We start from the raw sequence: 23,684 nt of genomic DNA on the forward strand, positions 1-23,684 counted from the left end.
AGCTGCTAAGTCCAATTTTTTAGTTGAAAGTTTTTCTTTCCTCTGTTTTCAACTATTTCGTATTTTCTGGGATGTGCAAAGGTAGTTTCTGTCTGGTGCATTGGCTGGGTTTTCTTTCTGAGCAGCTGTAGGCAAGCCCAGAGATGTTTTTTCTGAACTTCTTCGTAAATCTTATTTTTTTTAATTTATTTTTTAAGATTTATTCATTTATTTAAAAGCCTGACAGAGGGATACAGAGAGGGAGAAGGAGAGAGTAAGAACTTCCACCTGCTGGTTCTCTGCAAATGCCAATAACCGCCAGGGCTGGGCTAGACCAAAGTCAGGAGCCTGGAACTCCATTTGGGTCTCCATTGGGTGGCAGGGACCCAAGCACTTGGGACGTCTTCCATTGCTTTCCTAGGTGCAGAAGCACAGCTGCCAGGACCCAGACCAGTGCTGCAGTATGGGATGCTGGTGTTGCAATGGCAGCGTAACTGCTGTACCACAACACTGGCTTCTTCTTTGCAAATATGTGTTTTAAAAAATTAGTGTTCAATACCAATGACTATGGCAAGTGCCTTGTATATTAATCATAGTATTCCTGCACTTAATAGCAGAAGAATGAACCTAAACATGTGGAAAAAAGGAGAGGTAGGGATTGGCATCTATTTTCTAAGATATGTCAGTGAGCTACTAACTTCCATGACAACTAGTGCCCCTCCTCTGGGCAGAAGAATCCGACTATGTGGTGCCCGGGATATAAGAGTCTCTAAAGAAGTGTGCTACATTCGACTACAGAGCTTATTTTAAAATAGGACAGAGACTGTGGTCGCTGAAACAGGTTGAAATGAAGCTGTTGAGTATATTCCTCATGAGGGTAAATTTAAATTGATGGATTCTGTAATGAAATCATGATGTCCGATGGCCCCTTGAAAACCAGATTGCTTATTTTAAGGCCGTTTTCAACAACACGATTGCAACTCCATTATCTTTGTCCCATTCGGTTGGCAGCCTTATTGGGGCCTGACAACGACTTCCCACAGAATCTGATTTACCCAGATTCCCTGGGGGAGCCTGAATCCCTGGGTTTGCTGCTGAGCCAGGGATCCTCAGTGGGAGAAATTCAGCAAAGGGGAAGTCAGAGCAACAGGAACATTAGGGAGCGTTACTGGCAGGCTGCTCGTTCAAAAATGTGGATGGCTGGGTTGGATTGACCCCAAAGCCAACAGAAATGGCCAGTGCCATTTTCTTCTTAAAGTTTTCACCCTGTTCTAATTTAGTAAAAGTCAGCCACCTCCTTGCGCCCTTAAGCTGCCCTCTTTTCTAAATGTTGGCCTTAATCACTGTTGCCAACATTCTGATGTCTAAAGAGTTTCGGTGACTTCCTTAACACATTTCGGTGATTTCCTTAACACATTTGTCTAAGAACCATTTATAGAACATGTTGGCCCCTCACTATTGGTTATCTGTTCAGGTGGTATGTTTGTGATACTTGAACTCTCCAATCTTATTGAATTCAAAGATTCACTTTTTTTCCCCAAGTTCCTCCTCTCCCCCGCTTCTCTAAGAAGAGTGCATGCTTAGAATTTGGATCACTTGTTTGGCATTATCCTTCTTTTAAGAAGTTGAGTACAGAGAATGGTTGTATTGCCTTTTTTTTTTTTTTAAAGAGAGGGAAAGAGGGAGAGAGATCGAGATTTCATCTGCTTACTCCCCGAGTACCACAGTGGCCGAGACTGGACCTGGCTGAAGCCAGAGCTGGGAACCCAGTCACTTGATCCATCACTTGCAGCTTCCCAGGATCTGCTTTGGCAGGAAGCTGTAGCAGAACCAGAGCTGGGTGTTGGACCCAGGTGCTCTGATGTGGGACCCAGCCTCTTGATTGCTATGTTAAACACCTTTCCTGTAATGATTTTTTTTACAGAGGTTCCTTTAATTTATTTTTATGGATGAACACAGTTATTTTGGAAATAAGCTCAAAATTTAACAGTCTCTTGCTCAAACAAATATTCCCTTGAATGAAATAAATCTGTGAGTAACTATTTCCTCATACAAATTATACACATGAAACTTGGAGACATGATCTAGATCAGAATCCATTTGCAGTGGTGTGATGACCTTCTTTGGTTTATCTTTCATTGTGTATATTACTGGGCACATTTTTATTGTTATTATTTATTAGCAGCACTTAGGTTTATTTTGTATGCAGTGGGAAAGAACCTCATTGTTTATGTTCTTTATTTTGTTTGCTTTATCTCAACACCAATGAATATAAGATCAACCTTTAGTTGTCTTGCCAGTTTTCTTTTGTACCCTTTTTTAAAAAAAATTATTTATTTGAAAGGCAGAGCATCAGAGAAGAAAAGAGAGAGAGAGAGAGAGAGAGAGAGATATCTTCTATCAGCTAGTTCACTCTACAAATGGCTGCAACAACCATATTTGGGCCAGGCCACAGCCAGGAGCCAGGAACCCCATCCTGGTCTCCCATGTGGGTGGCAGGTTCAAGTACTTGGACCATCTTATATTGTCTTCCCAGGCACATTAGCATGGATCTGGATTAGAAGCAGAGAAGCTGGGACTGGAAATGGCACTCTGATATGGGATGCTGGCGTCAAAAGCTATGGCTTACTGCTACCCCACAATGCCAGCCCCCTCTTTTGTATCTAAATATCTTATATTTTACATTCCTAATTCCCAGAATCATTGTGTGCCTTAACTTTCAATGGATTAGAAATTAATAAAAGACAAACTAGCTTTCTAGGAAGAACCCAAGTACATTGTATTTTATGTTTCACGATAATCATTTTTGTCTCCTGTTTGTACTCGTATGATACATCAAAGAAAAGAGATTTAGAGGCTATTTTTCATTTTAATTTGCATTCAAGCTTAACGGTAGGTATTAGATTGTTTTGTTTTCGATTATTTATTTACTTAAAAGGCGAAGTTAGAGATATCTTCCATCCACTGTTTCAGTCACCAAATGACCATGATGGCTAGAAGTGGGCTGATCCAGAGGCAGGAGCGTCCTCCTGCTCTCTCACATGGGTACAGGGGCCCAATTACTTGGGCAATCTTCCACTGCTTTCTCAGGCATATTAGTAGGGAGCTGGATTGGAAGCAAAGCAGCTGAAACTCTAACTGGTGACCATATGGGATGCGCGTACCACAGGCAGCGGCTTTATCTGCTATGCCATAGTGCCAGCCCCTAGGTGAGTATTTTTATATTTTAATTATGAATAAGTGTTTAATTTAGAAATAGCAGTCTGATCCAAGAGTATAGCTTTAATTTGGCTTTATAGCTTATTGAGATGCTAATGTATATCAGAATATATTAAGTTCATTTATTAAGTATATTATGTATTCTATATAGAATATAAACTACATTTCAGTTCTTTTTTTTAATATTTTTTTGATTTATTTGAAAGTGAGAGTTACAGAGAGAGAGGGAGAAACAGAGAGAGAGAGATCTTCCATCTACTGGTTCACTTCCCAGATGACCTCAACAGCCAGGACTAGACCAGGCCAAAGCCAAGAGCCATGAACTTCTTCAGGTCTTACATGTGGGTGGAAGGGGCCCAAGCACTTGGGCCATCTTCTGCTAGTTTTCTCAGGCTGTTAGCAGGGAAGTGGAGCAGCCAGGATACAAACCGGTGCCTATATGGGATGCCAGCGTCACAGGTGGTGGCTTAACCCACTATACCACAATGCTAGTCCCGGAAGACTTTATTTTTTAAGGGCATATATTGAATGAATGGCTGTTTTTGAACCCCTGGGCAGCCAGAAGGATTCTCATGAGTCAAGTAGATATTACTAAGTAGGTTGATATTTATTCTTCTTCAGGTGCAAGTATAAACCTATAGAGATTTTTTTACTGTTTTTCCCCTAAAACTGGAAAAAATGGAAAAATGGAGAACCAGATTCCTTTCAGGAAATGAGTGTTCTTGAACATGGGCTCAAACACATGTCAGAAAAGGGAAAAGCAAAAAGCAGGGCCCTGTGTACCCAAGTGACATTGTGCCTTATCCAATGTAGGATCCAATAGTTGTTAGAGCAGAGTGGTTAAAGTGTATCACTTAATTCAAGCAATATTACAGGGTGCCAAGAGAAAGTGTCAGAAACCCTAGAGGTGATTGGGAGCAAGACACGATTGTTGCCCTCACATGGCTTTCAGTGTTAGAGTGGTTGCAGCAAGATGTGATGCAGGCCATGATAGAAGTCCAGAGCTGGTGCTGGGAGGAGGCGAAGGTGGGCAGGCTTAAAGAGCAGGAGAATTCAGTTAGAGAAAGCAAAGGCTTCTGGAAGGACAGAGCATTTTATTTTGTTTTTATATTTTTTAATTAATTTTTTAAGGAATACAATTTTCATAAGTACAACTTTAGGAATATAGTTATTCTTCCCCCCATACTGGTCCTCCCACCCACACTTCCACCCCTCATACTCCCTCTCCCCTTTCCAGTACTGTTCTCCATTAAGATTCATTTTCAATTAACTTTGTACACAGAAGACCTACTCTATACTAAGTAAAGATTTCAACAATTTGCACACACACACGCATGCACACAAACTGTTTGAGAACTAGTTTTACAGTTAACTCTCATAGTACAACTCATTGAGGACAGAGGTTCTGCATGGGGAGTTAGTGCAGTGATTCCTGTTGTTAATTTAACAGTTCACACTCTGATGTTGAAGTCAGTGACCACCCGAGGCTCTTGACATGAGCTGCTTAGGCTATGGAAGCCTTTTGAGTCCACAAACTCCATCAGTATTTAGACAAGGCCCTAAGCAAAGTGGAAGTTCTCTCCTCCCTTTAGAGAAAAGTACATCCTTCTTTGATGGCCATTTCTTTCCACTCGGGTCTCACTCACAGAGATCCTTCATGTAGAATAATTTTTGCCACCGTGTCTTGGCTTTCCATGCCTGAAATGCTCTCATGGGCTTTTCAGCCAGACAAGGAAGCCTTAATGGCTGATTCTGAGGTCAGAGTGTTATTTAAAGCATTTGTTATTCTATGAGTCTGCTGTGTGGACTGCTTCCCATCTATTATTATTAGCAGACACTTGATCCTATTTATATGGTCACTTTAACACTTAATCCTATCTATATGCTCACTTTAACACTTAATATAATCACTTCAAAAATTAAGATGGCATTTTTACCACCAAGCTTAATGTGATTTGGAGTCCCATGACAAGTTTTTAAGCTGTAGCCTTAGAAGTAAATCCATAGGACAGAGCATTTCAAATGGACCATGAATGATGTGAAAGGTTTCCACAAGTGAAAGGAGAAGAGGAACTGTTGTGTCCTGTAGGGGAAAATAGCTTGTGCTAAGTGAGAAGGCTGTGTTTGGGAACATGAAGTGGTTCAGTTTGATTAGAATATAGGGTACAATTCAATTCAATGACATTTATTGAGTTCTTATTACGTATTATTTGCTTTTTTACTTTCCAAGGTGGAGGAGGTGTAGTTCAGGTTTCTTTGGCTGAGGGAGAGAAATGAGAAGAGAGGAGGTACCAAATATGTAGAAATTAAGGAGTATTTGGTGGTCAAAGTCTGAGAGGTTCATAGAAAAATGCATCCTATCCAAAAAAAAAATTCTTGGCTTTCAAAAATAACTTTATCTTTCAACTCCATTTTTCTGCAAAGTTTTATAAGTACCTACACACTGATATTTCGTAAAAGTAAAACTACATACAGATATAGAGTTAATCTTGGAATTGAATAAGGTCTGTCATTTTCTGAGACTGTGAGAGAAGAAAGGAAATAGTTGAAAATTAGATGAATCGTGAATGCCTTTGAGTTTTATATATGTGGAATTGACCTGTAAATTAATAAACTTTTGGGGCCAGCACTGTGGTATGGTGGGTTAAGCTGCCATGTGCAGCACCAGCATCTCAAGTGGGCACAGGTTCTAGTCCTGACTGTACCACTTCTTATCTAGTTCCCTGCTAATGTGAGAGCAGCAGAAGGTGACCATGTACTTGGGCCCCTGCTCCCATATGGGAGACATAGAAGAAGCTCTTGGATCCTGGCTTTGGACCAGCCCAGCTCCAGCCGTTGCAGACATTTGGGGAGTGAACCGGCAGATGGAAGCTCTCTCTCTCTCTCTCTCTCTTTCTCCCTCGCCCCGCCCCCCTTCTGTAACTCTGCCTTTCAAATAAATAAATCTTTAAAAAATTAACGAACATTTATTGAGGGCCTATTATACCAGTTGCTGGGCACTGAGAAAACAAAAACAGTCTTTTTTTTTTTTTTTTTTTTTTTTTTTTTTTTTTTTTTTTTTTTTGACAGGCAGAATTAGACAGTGAGAGAGAGAGAAAGGTCTTCCTTCCATTGGTTCACTCCCCAAATGGCCACTACAGCTGGTGCGCTGCAGCCAGCGATCCAAAGCCAGGAGCCAGGTGCTTCTTCCTAGTCTTCCATGCGGGTGCAGGGCCCAAGCATTTGGGCCATCCTCCACTGCCTTCCTGGGCCACAGCAGAGAGCCGGACTGGAAGAGGAGCAACCGGGACTAGAACCCCGGGTGCCGGCACTGCAGGCGGAGGATTAGCCAAGTGAGCCACGGCGCCAGCCAAAAACATAGTCTTAATCTAATCTTTGTTGATTTCTTTCTCCTCTGCCAGCTCTTTGAATGCAGTGGCCATGTATTGATTATTTTTCTCTTTTTAAAAATCTCCTACAATGTCTAAAAAGTGGGTCCTTGAGCCTAACAGGAACAAATAAGGATTTATTGAGTTGATGAATGGATGGAAACCTAATTTGCATAGTTTTCCTTTCCTCTTTAATACTTGTGATTGTTTAATAGAGTCCCCAGCATTGTTAGGTTCTCATTGGCCCCAAAGTAGCTTGTTTTGGAGAAAAGATGAGCTATATTTTAACTCAGAAGACTGGGTCAAGGACCCACATGCATTGTAGTGTAACAGGTAAAGCTGCTGCCTGCAATGCCGGCAACTCAAGTGGGCACCTACACTTGTGCTCCAGCTCCCTGCTAATGGCCTAGGAAAGCAGCAGAAGACAGCCCAAGTGTTTGGGTCCCTCCCTCCATGTGGCAGACCTGGTAGAAGCTCCAAGCTCCTGGCTTCAGCCTGTCCTAGCCCTGGCCACTGTATCCATCTGGGGAGTGAACCAGTGGATGCAAGATCTCTCTGTTTCTCCCTCTCTGTAACTCTGAATTTCAAATAAATAAATAAATCTTTAAAAACAATAAAAAAAAGACTGGGTCCATTGTTTCTCCCATTTTTCAGTTCCTTGATTTTGAGAAAAATATTTAATATATGAACTTCAACTTCTAGTAGTACCCATATTGCCTACTTAATAATATTGCCCAGGACTCTTGATATAATTTTTGTGAAAGCACTTTGAAAACAAAAAAGCATCCATGGCAAGTATTAAAATTATCAATCCTTTTTTAAAATAATTTTTTGAGAGGCTTTCTTGTTTAGGTTCAAGAAGTCTTTTGGGTTTAGAATCTATTTGGGGGTGAGTGACCCACATCCTGAATAGGAGTGCCCAAGCTTGACTCCGACTTCGGTCCATGTGCAGCATGGGAGGCAGTGGGTTTCTGTCACCCCCATGGGAGATGTGGATTGAGATCCTAGCTCCCAGCTTCAGCCTGGCCCACAGCCGTTCTGGGCATTTGGAGAATGATGCAGTGGATGAAAATTCTCTGTTGATCTCTCTGCTTCAAAATAAATAGAATCTAACTATTTAGTATTTTGATGTTTCTTCTTTAGTAATTTAGTTTCCTTTTAGAGTGCCAGAGATTTCATGTAGATGGCTGGTTGAAGGGAGAGTTTTGTGGAGGCATAATTTAGATGTATTCATACAAATTTTAATGCATGCTTTATCCTTCTTTTTTCATGCCCACAACACTACTTAGTAAATTCTGATGTGGCACTGGGAAACTTTTAATAAGAATTGCTTCTTTACGTAATTTCTGGGGGCTCTTTCATTCCTATCATTATAAGTGCAATAAGTCCTCTTAGAAATCTGTTTGTGGACCCCAGAGATGGTGGGTGAATAGTAAGGGCTACCTGTCTTCCTTATAGTATTTAGAAAATTTCACACAATCTTCTGAAGTGAGAAAGTAGCGATTATGATTATGAGTGTGAAAGAAATACTGTTTGGTGGTATTACTCTTGTCAGGAAGTAGAGAAGTCTCCAGTACTAAATCTTGAAGGCTAATGGAGTTAGAAATTAACAATGAAATATTATATCTGGGGCCATATTTTAAAACTCCATATTAGAGAGCCTGTAATGTCCTGAACCCTAGATGCATGAATATAAATTGATGTTAGATTGACAGAGATGATATTGACCCTGGGTCTTGTCTGCACAGGTATTTCATTAACCATGGAGCCAGTGTGGGCGTTGTGAATAGTGAAGGTGAAGTCCCCTCTGACCTTGCAGAAGAGCCAGCAATGAAGGATCTTCTCCTGGAGCAAGTAAAGAAGCAAGGTAACCCAGTGATTGATGGACTGCGAGAGACCCTCAAACACCGCCACTTGGAAAAGAATGCATTTTCTGTGTAGAGCTTGTGATTATCAAATGACAGAAGGTTAGATCTGTCCACACAGTATTATCACCAATTACCAACATCATGCATACTCTTAGCTCACACAAGACAGGTCAGATGCCAAAAGGATGATCAACCCTTCCTTATTTTTGGCATTCTGAGATTGTATGCCTATCTATAGTTAGGAACATTTCTTAGTGTATTTGTACATGGTATTGCATTTTGCTATACCCTGCAGAGTAACTTTGCATCTTGATGAGAGTTAAAAGTCATGTTGGTGAAGATATTTATCATAACCTCTGAAATGATCTTTAAACATACTAACCATGAGAATTATTCATTCTGGTCACTTGTTAAGGAGAGGACGCTAACTTAGACGACTACAGCAGCTGGCATGGTGGTGTAAGCCACCACCTGCAATGCTGGCATCCCATACAGGCACCCAGTCAAGTCCTGGATGCTCCACTTCTGATCCAGCTACTGCTAATGTTCCTGGGAAAGCAGCATAAGATGGCTCAAGTACTTGGGCCCCTGCCACCTATGTGGGAGACCCAGATGAAGCTCCTGGGTCCTGGTTTTTACCTGGCCTAGCCTTGGCCATTGCAGCCATTTGGAGAGTAAACCAGTGAATGGAAGAGCTCTCTGTCTCCTTGTCTGTCTGTAACTCCACCTTTCAAATAAATCTTAAAAAAAAAAAAAAAAAAAAAAAAGACTACCAAATAATTTTAAAAGTTCATGGAAAAATAGAATGAAAAGGTAAGTTTATTTGTTGCAAAATTTTTGAAATCCATGCATAGTTCTTTCATAATTCATATTTTTCATGAGCTTTTTAAAGACTTTTTGTTCTCATGCATAGATTTCAGAATTTTTTTATACCAAAATAAAATTATCTTTTAATTTCATTTTCTTTCTTCTTCTTTTTTTTTTTTAAATGTATTTGACAGGTAGAGCTATAGACAGTGAGAGAGAGACAGAGAGAAAGGTCTTCCTTCCGTTGATTCACTCCCAAAATGGCCGCTACGGCCAGCGTTGCGCCGATCTAAAGCCAGGAACTAGGTGCTTCCTCCTGGTCTCCCATGCAGGTGCAGGGGCTCAAACACTTGGGCCATCCTCCACTGCCTTCCTAGGCCACAGCAGAGAGCTGGACTAGAAGAGAAGCAACCAGGACTAGAACCCGGTGTCCATATGGGATGCTGGCACCGCAGATGGAGGATTAACCAAGTGAGCCACAGTGCTAGCCCCTAATTTCATTTTCAATAAACTTTTTGAAGTACCTGTTTATACTCTAAAAACTGTTTATTTTTATTTTATAATTTTAGAAGAATTCATTTCTAAGAATAGGATGATATTCTCCTGGAGATCTGTGGGTTCTTTTAATTTAAAAATTTTGTGACTAACACTAGGCAGAGAGCAGGGAAGATAGGCCTTAGGAAGTTCTTTAGTACCGTCACAGAACTCTGTGGACATTGTTTGTGATTCTTTTTTTTTTTTAATTTTACAGGTAGAGTTTTTAGGCAGTGAGAGAGAGAGACAGAGAGAAAGGTCCCCCCTCCGTTGGTTCACTCCCCAAATGGCCGCCATGGCTGGCGCTGCGCCGATCTGAAGCCAGGAACCAGGTGCTCCCTCCTGGTCTTCCATGCGGGTACAGAACCCAAGCACTTGGGTCATCCACTGCCTTCCCGGGCCACACCAGAGAGCTGGACTAGAAGAGGAGCAATCAGAACTAGAACCTGGTGCCCATATGGGATGCCAGTGCCACAGGCAGAGGATTAACCAAGTGAGCCATGCACTGGTCCCCTATTTGTGATTTTTTTTTTTTTAGTCTTTCTGCTAAGTTACCTTGCCTGCAATCTGCAGTTCATCCAAAAGGATTTAGCTCCGATGGCCCTTCCAATATGGTCTTTAGATAACCAGAGCCAACCATGCTCAGTTGTTTGCGTGCCATTCAGGGCTGCTTCTGCAGCAGAACTGAGTGGTTGTAATCAACTGTGACCTGTAAACTGGAAATATTTAATTTCTGGCCCTTTATAAAAAGTGTGCCAACCCTCCGTTGAAATAATGGTGTTCTAGGTCAGTGACTGCTCAATTTTACTGTCTTCTGTGTATATTTTTTATGCCCTATTGAATTGAAGAATGTTGTGCTTAATCTATTTTCCAGTACCACTCAACTTTGTCCCCTAAGATTTGCTTTACAATATACAAATAATTGCAGTTTTTTAACAAATAGGAATTCAAAAAAAGTTTCAAAAAACCACTTTTCTATCTGGATTGTTGATTCTCCAGTTAGGGAACATCCTATATTAAAAGAAGTGTTCATATGTGTACTGAATTTTCAGTGCAGTTCACTCTTCTTTTTGTGTGAAGTTCTGTTCTTTGCTAAAGAAAGCCACATTGGTTTCCCCAGATCAGACAGATAATACTTAGGTAGTTCATAGGTTCAAATTTAGGAGCTGAAGTGGAGCATACCAAGTACAGATAAAGACCACTAGTGAGTGTAAAACTCTTGGAACAGATATGTTTGTATTTTAGACACTTAATTATTTTTGATAATGAAAAATGCTCTACTTTATTCCCTCTGTACTGGCCAGGCTTTGGAGAGTAGTTGCCTAGAGAGAGGAATTCTTGGAGTTCTTCCTTAATGTTTACTTATTTATTTATTTGTTTGTTTGTTTAAAAGGCAGAGTGGCAGAGAGAAAGAGATTTTTTTATCTGCAGGTTCACGCCCCAAATGTCCAACATTCAGGGCTGGGCCAGGTGGAAATCAGGAGCCTAGAACTCCATCCAGGTCTGCTATGTAGATGACAAGAACCCAACTACGTGGGCCACCGCATGCTGCCTCCCAGGTGCATTAGCAAGAAATTGGATGGGAAGCAGAGGTTCTGGGACTCACCAGAATGCTGATGTGAGTGTGGGCATCCCAAGCAATGACTTAGTCTGCTGTACCACAGTGCCCGCACCCATCATGTTTTTAAGGGCAACAACATCTACATTCCCTTGAAAGCAGACTGCTTTTTTAACTGTAGATTATATAACTTCATATCAGCATGTTTACCTGCATGTGCAAATGAACTTTAGAGACAGTTCACAAAATTTTTAATACCAATCATATGGTATAGTGAGTAGACAAGAACAGCACAGAGGGACCCAGGATGTCAGAGTTCTGGTGGCAGCACTGTCAGTAATACGCTTTGTGGCCGAGGTACCTAATCTTTCTATGTTTATTCCTCATCTATTAAATGGGCATAGTAATATCTATTACATTTACTACAGAGGATTACTGGGAAATTAAAATCACATAGCATGTGAAAAAACTTGGAAGTCAATAACTTTGCACAAATACTATAATATAGAAGTAATGTCCCCTGGTCCTTATGTTCTGTTGAAAACAATTTTAGATGTGTTCTCTTAATGGATCTGCATCACATAATATTTAGCCTGATGAGTTAACCCTGGCAAGACCACTAATGTGTCTACAAATGCCATTGGTCTTCTAAATTTGGTGAATATCCAACTTAATGACTAAATTATTATTTGTGGTTGTGTTTCTGATATGTTTTGAATATAAGGGAAATGTCCTGTCACACTTGTGTGGAGCTTCAGTAACTCTGGCTGTCTTGTGTCTGCCTCCTGTAGGAGTTGATCTCGAGCAGTCAAGGAAGGAGGAAGAGCAGCAGATGCTGCAGGATGCCCGCCAGTGGCTCAATAGCGGGAAGATAGAAGACGTGAGGCAGGCTCGCTCAGGGGCCACCGCCCTGCATGTGGCCGCTGCAAAGGGCTACGCAGAAGTCCTCAGGTATCGTCCTTGTCCATCAGCCAGGGGTTTGGTTGACTGCAAGTTGAGATAGGTTTTGGGAGCACAGGGTGAAGCAGATTTTCAAAAATGGAGTGCTGCCTTTGCTGTTGGTTTCCTCTCTGATCAGGCAGTCTTTCCTCACGTTTTGCTGGCATTCTTCCATGGTGGTCTCCAGCCCTCTTACCATACCTTTGGTTTGTATGATGAGAATCAGAGTTGAGGTACCCAGGCCTAGGATGTGACTTCACAACACTTCTTCCAGCACTTCGAATTTATCCTTTGTATCCCTGCAACCTCCTCTACTTACGGCCTGTAATACAGGACAGACATGACATCATCTTGTTCCTTTTTGACTTGAATGATTTCTTGGGCTGAATAGATTAATTATACAGGTCTTGGTTGTCCAGCTGCAGTTGGTTAGTCAACTTAGATGAGGAGTTTGGACTCTACTACCCAACCTGTTCATTTCTCCCTACATCCATACATGCTTTGTGCAACTCTTGGTGCCTAATGTTGACAGGCTTTCCCAAATTTATGGATTGCTAAAGGCACTGGACCCTTCCAATGCTTCCTCGTCCACCCATCCTGGGGTTCCTGGTAGGTATAGCAGTGCTGGTACTCTTGTTTCTGCCAGAGAGTGGCATCCATGCTCTGTTAAATTCTCGGAAACTAGAGGCCCTTAGTATAGCTACCCCCAACCTGCTGGGTGCACTTTGGGGCTTCGGGAGTCATATCTTTCCTCTTCCAGACCTACATGTTAGACTATAGTTTTATAGGTAGCAAGACCCCTCTGCAGAACTTTTGCAGAGTTGGAAGTTTGAAAGTTCACAAAAAATATGTCCTGGAAAGCACAGCCCAGCCAGAAGGTTAGTTGATAAAGTGCTCTGAAGAGAATCGAGTCTTCATTTAGTTAATTCCTTGCTGCACGGGAAATTGGAAAACACACCTTGTAATGGAGTTGTTATTTGGCTAATTGAATTTGACTTTGGTTGATTTTGGCACACAGTTTTCCAAACACTTCTGCATAGGGACTACCATATAACCTTTATAACCTTATAACCATATAACCATATAACCTTTGGGACACAGTTGGTAAAAATCATCTATGACTGGTGCTCAAAGTAGTGACTATGAAACCTGAACTGTGCCTTAGGAGTGGAAATAATATAGAACCCCTGTGGTGCAAGGCCAAAATCTGGAATATAAATTAGTGATAGTTTATTTGACAGAAAACTATAAGACAAAGGAAATAAATGTCTTGTTTGGGGTTTTCTTCCTAGACTTTTAATTCAGGCTGGCTGTGAACTCAATGTTCAGGATTATGATGGCTGGACTCCCCTCCATGCTGCTGCACACTGGGGAGTGAAGGAGGCCTGCTCCATCCTGGCAGAGGCACTCTGTGACATGGATATCCGGAACAAACTGGTTAGTGGGTCTGAGCCTCTGAAATGGCAATGAGATTGGTGGGTCTCTAGAACAACAGGCTCAGAGTCTGTGCTCAGTAGCCAGGCTGGCTGCTCTGAGGACGTACAGTCACTGGGAGCTGGGATGCTGCCCTCCATGACCCCAGCCCTGTCTGCAGTATCAGCCCAGATCGCTGGCCCAGGCTTCTGATCCTGTTTATCTTGAAGCCTCCAAAATAAACAGGCAAAAAGGTGTTTGCCCCTTGGCCAAAAATGAGTTTTGCAAGGGCCCAAAGTCACTGTCTTGCTGTCTCGCTTGCAAGGTTGGGAAATGTCTGGCCCGTATACTGTATAAGGGTCAGGAAATAATTTGGTCTGACTCTGCCAAGGCAACTGCGGGTAGAACTCAAATTTCACTAAATCTATTTAAAATTTTTTTTAAGTTGATAATTTTAAAGTTGGTAATTTTGTATGGCCTGCGAATAATGTTATAAATATCCACATGGCCATTGGCAGAACACAGGTTCCCCACCTCTGGGTAAGGTGTGGAAGATTTTATTATTTTTTAATTCAAAGTCTTTTTAAAAAACTTTTTGGAGGATGGGGGAAGATTTATTTTATTCATTTATTTGAAAGGCAGAGTAACCTAGCGAGAAGGAGAGACAGAGAGAGAGATCTATCTGCTAATTGACTCCCTAAATGACTGCAACAGCCAAATGTTGACTAGGCCAAAGCCAGGAGCCTGGTCTCCCACATGAGTGACAGGGACCCAAGTACTTGGCCATCTTCCAATGCTTTTCCAGGTGTGTTAGTGGGAAGCAGCAGTTTAAACCACTACACCACAACACTAGTCCCTGAAACACCTTTTGATTAGTAGGTAAGTGTTCTTATTTGCCTCATGTCTCTCCTGAACCTAGGTTTCATTCTTAAACTGCACATCAAGTTCCTTAATTGTGCCAATGTTTCCTAAAAGATGAGCTTTTTTTTTTTTTAAGATTTATTTATTTGAAAGGCAGAGTTACAGAGAGGCAGAGGCAGAGGCAGAGAGAGAGAGAGAGAAGGGTTCTCCATCTGCAGGTTCACTCCCCAGGTGGCCACAATGGTTAGAGCTATGCCAATCTGAAGCCAGGAGCCAGGAGCTTCTTTCAGGTCTCCCATGCAGGTGCAAGGACCCAAGGACCTGGGCCATCTTCTACTGCTTTCTCAGGCCATAGCAGAGAGCTGGGTCAGAAGAGAAGCAACTGGGTCTTGAACCGGTGCCCACATGGGATGCCGGCACTGCAGCGTGCAGCCCCACCCACTACGCTGCAGCGCTGGCCCCAGAGATGAACTTCTAATCTGCCTTCCTATCACCTAGAGGGAGATGATTCCTGTGACTTAATACTTAGTGCTCGAGGGTCCTGAAACTCCCTCTGGGATTTCTTAAGGGCTTCTTATTGAATTTATCATAGAAATTAGGACCATTTTAGAACAGATACAAGTGGGAGTCTTACTTGATTATTTGCCAAGAATCAATAAGCATTAGAAATGAGTGTTGACTTCCTCAATATTATTTTACAAACTATTAGACTCTGTATTTAAAGGATTTGCTGTTTCTTGTGTTTCCTGTGTAATAATTGAAGGTGTCATACTGGAGGATAGATTAGTTAGGGAAGTGGTGATCATTTAAATCAAAGGCAGAAAGTGAATACTGAGTAATTCTCTGACAGTTGCTGCTTTTGTTTTCAGTCAGTCATGGTGCCCTTTTCTCTTGCCAGGGCCAGACACCGTTTGATGTGGCTGATGAGGGTCTTGTGGAGCACCTGGAGATGCTCCAGAAGAAGCAGAACATGGTGAGTCCCTGGTGGTGCTTTGACAGCTTTTCCAACCACTTGCAGTCTGTACCAGGTGTCTCAAGAACTTGCTTTGGCTGTGTCTGCAGAGAGCGAGAGTGAACACACCTGCATCCCAGAGATGTTGGTTGTTCCCTGAAGGACCCATCAACAGTCTGGTAGAAGAAAGTATCCCCGAAGCCACTGTTGTCAGCTCTGCTCATTGTGAGATAGCCTTCTAGCAGCTCAAAGTGAAAAACAACAAAAACCTGATAATTAACTTTGAATTCTTTTTTTTTTAATTCTAGCTCTTTTTTTTTTTTTTAAGGTTTATTTACTTGAAAGTCAGAGTTACACATATAGAGAAGGAGAGGGAGAGAGGGAGGAAGGGAGAGAGAGAGAGAGAGAGAGAGAGAGAGAGAGAGAGAGAGAGAGAGGTCTTTTGGGCCAGAGAGAGAAAGAGGTCTTTCGGGCCCGTGCCGTGGCTCACTTGGTTAATCCTCCGCCTGCGGCGCCGGCATCCCATAAGGGCACCGGGTTCTAGTCTCAGTTGCTCCCCTTCCAATCCAGCTATCTGCTGTGGCCCAGGAAGGCTGTAGAGGATGGCCCAAATGCTTGGGCACCTGCACCCACGTGGAGACCAGGAAGAAGTACCTGGCTCCTGGCTTCGGATCAGCGTAGCTCCGGCCATGGCAGCCATTTGGGGGGTGAACCAATGGAAGGAAGACCTTTCTGTCTCTCTCTCACTCTCTCTCACTGTCTCACTCTGTCAAATTAAAAAAAAAACAAAAAAACAAAAGAGGTTTTCCATCCTCTGGTTCACTCCCCAGTTGGCCAATTGGCCACAGGGTCTGGAGCTGTGCTGATCCGAAGTCAGGAGCTTCTTCCGGGCCTTCCACATGGGTGCAGAGGCCCAAGGATTTGAGCCATCTTCTATTGCTTTCCCAGGCCATAGCAGAGAGCTGGATCAGAAGTGGAGCCAGGACTCGAACCGGTGCCCATATGAGATGATGTCACTGCAGGCGGCAGCTCACCTGCTTTGCCACAGCGCCGGCCCCACTCTTGAATCTGGAAGATGAATGTGATGTGTTCAACTGAGAGGCTTTTCTTTTTTTTTCCCAAAGAGAGTACCAGAGTAGAGAATGCCTCATAGCTTTTTTTTTTTTTTCCTTTTTGACTAAAAGGATACCTTTATTTAAGGTGTTGATTACAGAGAGGAATATATTTCTTTCTTAAAAAACAAACACACACAAGTAAAACTGGCATTTAGCGTTGGACAGTAATTTGTCAGTAACTCATACTTATTTCAGATTCATAAAACATCCAGAATTTAGTCCTCCTGTCTCTCTCTTCTGTTTGTTTTATTTTTTAAATATTTATTTATTTATTTGAAAATCAGAGTTACACAGAACAGAGGGAGAGAGAGAGAGAGAGAGAGAGAGAGAGGTCTTCCATCCGATGGTTCACTCCCCAGATGGCCGCAACAGCCGGAGCTGTGCCGATCCAAAGCCAGGAGCCAGGAATTTCTTCCCACCCAGGTACAGGGGCCCAAGGGCTTGGACCATCTTCTACTGCTTTCCCAGGCCATAGCAGAGAGCTGGATCGGAAGTGGAGCAGCCAAGACTTGACCCAATGCCCATATTGGGTGCCGGCACTGCAGGCAGCAGCTTTACCTGCTATGCTACAGCCCCAGCCCCTGTTTTAAATCTTATATTGTTTTAATGCATATGCCATTCTGCTTGGCGCCCTCCAGAACCATGGAACCACAGTTTCCATGTACAGCCTGCAGAGTGGGAAACTCACCCAGTGTGCAGATGAAGGGTGAATACGTTGCCTTTTTTTTTTCTTTAAAGATATGTTTCTTTATTTGAAAGGCAGAGCAACAGAAAGAAAAGGAGAGACATAGAGTGGAGATACAGAGAGAGATCTTCCATCTGCTGATTCACTCCACACATGGCCTGGCCAAAGCCAGAAGCCTAGAACTTTATCTGGGTTCCCCTCATGGGAGGTAGGGGTACAAGTACTCTAGCCATCATCCTATGCTTGCTTGCTTGCTTGCTTGCTTGCTTTCTTTCTTTTTTTGTAAAAAAATTTTTTTAGTTATTTATTTGAAAGAGTTACACAGAGAGAGGAGAGGCAGAGAGAGAAAGAGAGGTCTTCCTTCTGATGGTTCACTCCCCATTTGGCCCCAGTGGCCGGAGCTGGGCTGAAGCCAGGAGCTTCTTCCAGGTCTCCCACGTGGATGCAGGAGCCCAAGGACTTGGGCCATCTTCCACTGCTTTACTAGGCCATAGCAGAGAGCTGGATCGGAATTGGAGCAACTGGGTCTTGAACCAGTGCCCATATGGAATGCCAGCACTTCAGGCCAGGGTGTTAACCCACTGCGCCACAGCACCAGTCCCGTCCTCTGCTTCCATAGGTACGTTAAAAGGAAACTGGATCAGAAGCCAAGACTTGAACTGGTACTCCAGTACGGGATGCCAGTGTAGCAAGCGGCCCCTTAACCTGCTGTGCCACAACACCAGCCCCAGTAAGTTGTTTTTGCTCTCCTTGAAGGGGAGGAATAATTCAGGTGAGGATAATAAAGATCATCGACAGTAGAGTGGACAAGGAGAGTCACAGCTTTCCTTTGTTTTTTCCTTTATATGTGCTGTGACTCAGGGCATGTGCATCTGTAGGACAAATATGGGAAATAGAACATCTCGGAATCAAGAAGGTAAGCAGCTTGGTAGTGGGGCTATCAACCATTTGGAACTTCAGATATGTCCAGCATAATGTCTGGATTGGTAAAGCAAAGGTTTTGATTACGTCAAGGCTCAGTGAGAAAGTTACATGAAGCTCAGACAGGAGCAGCATTTAGCCTGGTAGTTAGGGTGCCTGCAGCCCACATCGGAGTGCTTGGGTGCGGTTTCCAGCTTCGGCTCCATGCAGACCCTGAAAGACAAAAGTAATGCCTCAGGTAACTGGGTTCCTGACTTCCGAGAGACCTGGAGTGAGTTCCCGGCTCCTTGCCTTGATCCCCACCATTATATGCATTTTGGGAATGAATAAGCAGATGGGAGTTTCCTCTCTGTCTCTCTGTCTCTCCCCTTCAAAATATAAATAAATAAATAAATAAATCTCAGACAAATGCAACTTTAGTTTGTTTTTTGTTGTTGTTGTTGTTGTTGTTGAGCAGTTTTTGTTTGTTTCTTTGTTTAGCAGTAGCTAAAAGCTGGGACTTTGAGATACAGTGTCAGTGCTATTACTTAGCAACAGCTTTCCTAATGTAAGATGTGTACTTTGCAGAATTAGGTGTTTGTAGTTTTTTAGAACTATTCTACAGTAATTTTTAGACTCACATAGAAGTTGCAAAAATAGGTTAGAGCATTCCTGTGCAGCTTTTACCCAGCATAGTTGGTTTTAGAACATAAATAATATCTTCACTTAGTAACATTTCTGTGTTAATGGGAAGAGTACTTACTTTGCCATCCTCTTCTTTCCCCCACACAATTTTGGGTTTCAGGGATATAAATATATTTTGTCTAGAGCATGCATCTAAATACAGGCCATTTTCTACAAGGACTTATTTCACATTTGGAACCTGTGTTTTTCCTTTCTTTCTTTCTTTCTTTCTTTCTTTCTTTCTTTCTTTCTTTCTTTCTTTCCTTCTTTCCTTCTTTCCTTCTTTCCTTCTTTCCTTCTTTTTTTGACAGGCAGAGTGGACAGTGAGAGAGAGAGAGAGAGAAAGGTCTTCCTTTTTCCGTTGGGGTGAACCAACTGGCAGCTGCGGCTGGTGCACCACGCTGATCCGTAGCCAGGAGCCAGGTGTTTCTCCTGGTCTCCCATGGGGTGCAGGGCCCAAGCACTTGGGCCATCCTCCACTGCACTTCCTGGCCACAGCAGAGAGCTGGCCTGAAAGAGGGGCAACCAGGACAGAATCCAGCTCCCCTAGCTGGACTAGAACCCGGTATGCCGGCGCTGCAGGCGGAGGATTAGCCTATGGAGCCGCGGTGCCGGCCAAGAACCTGTGTTTTCTTTAAAACTATTGCCAATGTATTTCAGTATATAGATCATAAAATATCTTTCTTTTTTTTTCTTTTAAAGATTTATTTATTTGAAAAGCAGAGTAACAGAGAAGGGAGGGAAAGACAGAGAGAGGGAGCTCTTTAATCTGCTGATTCACTCCCCAAATGGCCACCATGGGTGGGGCTGGGCCAAGCCTAAGCCAGGAGTCAGTAACTATCCAGATCTCCCACGTGGGTGTCAGAGACCCAAGCACTTGGGCCATCCTCCACTGCTTTTCTAGGTGATTAGCAGGAAGCTGGGCAGGAGGCAGCACAGCTGGAACTTGAACTGGTGCTGCAATAGGGGCCATCAGGCAGTGATTTAACTTGCAGTGCCACAGCCCTGCCCTGTAAAGTGTCTTTGATGTGTTCTTCTTGCTTTCTGTCCTTCAGAAGGTAAGCTTTATGGGCAGATAGATTTGGATATTTCATAAGGACAGTGCTATTGAAGCTTTAACACCATTGTTTTTCCTCTTTTACCTTGGATGAGGATTTTCTTCTGCCACCTTAGGAGACCCAACTGATACGTTTCTTCTCCACAGTCCCCTTCCTCCCACTCGGGTGTAGGCCCTGTCTTCAGAATGATGGTGTCCTTCTGGTTCTTCCCAATACTGCTGATCTTTCACTAATAGTCACCTTCTTCCCCTTTGTCTCTATTTTCTCAACTTCCAGCTTCGAAGTGAAAAGGAGACACGGAATAAACTCATTGAGTCAGACCTGAACAGCAAGTTGCAGAGTGGACTCTTTAAGAAGTAAGGCACTGAGACTTGAGAAATGAGACGAGCTTTCTTGTGTGTGGATGCCGTGCTTAGCTTAAGAATTTATGTGATGAACAAACTTTGTGTTTGATTTTTAGCCAGATGATCTTTAAACCCGTGAGAAAGTTTTTAGAGTGAGGAAGTGGTGTTGGTACATGGGGAGAGCACTGAGGATGGTTGAGTGTGTTTTAAGTTCAGAAGCTAATTGAGATGGCACGCAGCTTTCTCTTTCTCCTAACATAGGAGTTCTTAGCCCCTTACTTCTTCTTCTTTTTTTTTTTTTTAATTTTTTTTGACAGGCAGAGTGGACAGTGAGAAAGAGAGACAGAGAGAAAGGTCTTCCTTTGCCGTTGGTTCACCCTCCAATGGCCGCCGCAGCCAGTGCGCTGCGGCCGGCGCACTGCGCTGATCCGATGGCAGGAGCCAGGTGCTTCTCCTGGTCTCCCATGGGGTGCAGGGCCCAAGCACTTGGGCCATCCTCCACTGCACTCCCTGGCCACAGCAGAGAGCTGACCTGGAAGAGGGGCAACTGGGACAGAATCCGGCGCCCCGACCAGGACTAGAACCTGGTGTGCCGGCGCCGCTAGGCGGAGGATTAGCCTAGTGAGCCGCGGCGCTGGCCCCTTTACTTCTTGTAAGTTCTGCAAGTTCAGGAATCAAGTCTGTTTTATTAACCAGCTTACCAATGCCTTGCCTGATTCCTGATGTGTAATGAGTACTCTATAAACATTTATTAAATGATTTTTAAAAGATTTATCTGTTTCATCATTATCAAATTTTGTAGCTTTCCTTGTTTCTGTGGGCCAAACAGGCCAAATCTTCTGGTGTGAAATGCTAATGCACAGTACACAAAAACCCAGGGTTTAGAAAAACACACAGCTGTGAAGAAGCATTTGAATATATTTCTGTTATTGCTTCTGCATAGGCTTGTAGACTTGTTCCTTTATTACACCTGACTATCAGTGAGTGAATTGGTTTCTCCTGAATTATGCTCAAGTTGTCGTCTTTACTTCAGCAAGGAGAAGATGCTCTATGAAGAGGAGACGCCCAAGTCTCAGGAACTAGAGGAAGAAAGCAAAGAGTCCAGCAGCTCCAGCTCAGAGGAGGAGGAGGGTGAAGACGAAGCTTCCGAATCAGAAAACGAGAAGGAGTCGGGTAATGCAAAGATGTTCACAGCCACGCTTCTGTTTCCGTAACGAGGAGATCACTGCTTGTCAGAGAGCTAGCCAGGCCTCCCAGGGGTCCCAAGGGGACCTGAAGTTTCATTTTCAAGGATAAGATATCAAATTTCTAGTGACAACCTGATTGTAAAGCTGTGAGCTATGTTAGACTGTATCTTCCAGTTCCTATTTAGCCATATGATAAGGTACACAAAGAACACAAAGAATTCTTGCTCAGGGGAGCCAGCTTTCCTTCCCTCAGGGTGGTAGATGGCGCAGAGACCAGATTCCAGAAAACTGCTGTGCCAAGAGGCAGGGAAGGTGAAATCTTACAGATGCGCTTTTGGTCAGATTTTTAATTTTTTTAATATTTATTTTATTTATTTGAAAGACAGAGTTAGCGAGGTCTTCCATCTGCTGGTTTACTTCCCAAAGACTGCAACGCCTAGAAGCTGAGCTGATCCAAAGCCAGGAGCCAGGAGTTTCTTCTGGGTCTACCACATGGGTGCAGGGGCCCAAGGACTTAGGCCATCTTCTACTGCTTTCCCAGGCCACAGCAGAGAGCTGGATCAGAAGTGGAGCAGCCGGGACTCAGTTGGCACCCATATGGGATGCCTGTGCTACAGGCTGGGGCTTTAACCTGCTGTGCCACAGCAGCGGCTCTGGTCAAATACTTTTAATCAACAGTGCTGAGATTTGTCTGATTCTCTGAACAGAGTCCTTAAATCTTTTTCTTTTTTTTTTTCTCATTATGTAAAGTTCCTTCCATTCCTGAGTAAAGAATTGAGGAAGATACAAAGTTATATTTACCTTTATGATTCTTATTGATAATATATATCGTATGGAGCTTCTTATGTTTATTATTTGACAGTACTCATGTAGGAACCCCAACAGTGAGTAAGATGGTCAGACCAATAAGCTGTATCCCATCGGTTTTGAGTTATAGTCAGGCAACCACTGAGAAAAGAGGTACTAGGTTATATTGAACACAGAGTCATGGGCCAACAGAATAGCTCTCATACATCATTGGAAGTTAATGATAAAGTACGGTTTTATAGTACATATGTCTTACATTCACTGACATATTATCCCTCCATATTTGACTGCATAATAAGTTAAAATGTTTTCAAGTAGAAGACCAAGTTAGAGGGGAAAGGGTCACACATCAAGTGTGATATGGAGTCTGCGTTTTCCTCTGAACTCAGGCGTAGCTGGCCTGCCCATAATGAAGGTCTTTAACTTGCTGTGTTGTCTGGCCCCAGCTCCTCATGAGGTCTGGCTTCACTGACATGACATGTTTCAAACTCAGATTCGCTGTCCCCAGAGGAGTGAGAACCCTCAGTTCTCTAGAGAAGACAGACACCAGCGAGGGTAGCAGTTTCAGAGATGATCCTGAGACTTGAATTTCTGTTATTAATCAGCCATAACCCTGTGGAAATACAAGGATAATATTTGTATTAACTTACATATGTCTATCTTTGTTATATTTGTACTGTTTATTGAATATAGATTCTAGGTTTCAAGTATTACCTGGAATTAATACGTGGGCTTGCTCTATGCTGAATAACTTTCGTTAGCTACTAAGACATTAGAAAAATGGGAGGTGGCTGCCTGAACTATTGCCGATGCTTTGGACCCCTGCCTCCAGATCTTTGCTCCCTGCAGCCCATCTCTGCCTTGTGCCTTTCTGATCATGCTGCGCCTGTGTTCAGAAACCTCTCCCCCTTCCTCTCTCCATCCCTGTCTACAGAGTGAATCCCAAACACCACGGCCTGGCCTACAGAGCCTTTCATAATCTAGTCCAGCTGACCTTTTCAGTGCTGCACATAGATAAGGGCATGCGCTCGCCAAACTGGGTTGTTTGATTTCCTCTAACAGCCTGGCTTTCCTGCCCCTGAACATTCATTTGTGCTTAGAATTCATTTCAGACTATAACATGCTTGTCAAGTGATTTACTAGAAGCTGCAGGACCTAGTAGATTGAAAAAGTCTTTCTTTAGGTTTTTCTGGTCTGGGAAACTGAAAAGGAGTGGACATTTTCACTCTTTTCCCATTGCTTAAGGGCTCCCCTCCTGTGTCCCTCTGGTACTTTGTACTATTATTTCTCTGTCACACTCACTGTTTTGGCTGGAAACTCTGTGTTTAACGTTGTACCCCTAGGTCTCAGCACACTGCTTTGCACATGACAGGCAATCACCGTTATTGAATGTTTTTTGCTGAATA

At 43.0% G+C, this 23,684-nt stretch overlaps 1 protein-coding gene across 18 annotated transcripts in view; it reads left to right on the plus strand.

Moving 5' to 3' along the window:
- The window catches only part of PPP1R12B (protein phosphatase 1 regulatory subunit 12B), a 215,740-nt gene that overhangs the window by 49,721 nt on the left and 142,335 nt on the right, over positions 1–23,684 (plus strand). For 17 of the 18 annotated variants that reach the window (XR_011381332.1, XR_011381333.1, XR_011381336.1 and 14 more), the window contains 6 exons: positions 8,315–8,433; positions 12,125–12,284; positions 13,565–13,709; positions 15,445–15,519; positions 20,217–20,296; positions 21,318–21,457. Coding sequence is in view for 11 of the 18 variants with exons in the window: in XM_008268574.4 (XP_008266796.2) it covers positions 8,315–8,433; positions 12,125–12,284; positions 13,565–13,709; positions 15,445–15,519; positions 20,217–20,296; positions 21,318–21,457 (719 nt within the window). In the remaining 7 variants the exon portion in view is untranslated. Of the gene's footprint in view, positions 1–8,314; positions 8,434–12,124; positions 12,285–13,564; positions 13,710–15,444; positions 15,520–17,937; positions 18,215–20,216; positions 20,297–21,317; positions 21,458–23,684 lie in introns of those variants that run through there. The other variant, XM_051820470.2, reaches the window with a different exon arrangement.

The sequence above is a fragment of the Oryctolagus cuniculus genome, chromosome 13, assembly GCF_964237555.1.
Source record: "Oryctolagus cuniculus chromosome 13, mOryCun1.1, whole genome shotgun sequence".
NCBI lineage: Eukaryota > Metazoa > Chordata > Mammalia > Lagomorpha > Leporidae > Oryctolagus > Oryctolagus cuniculus.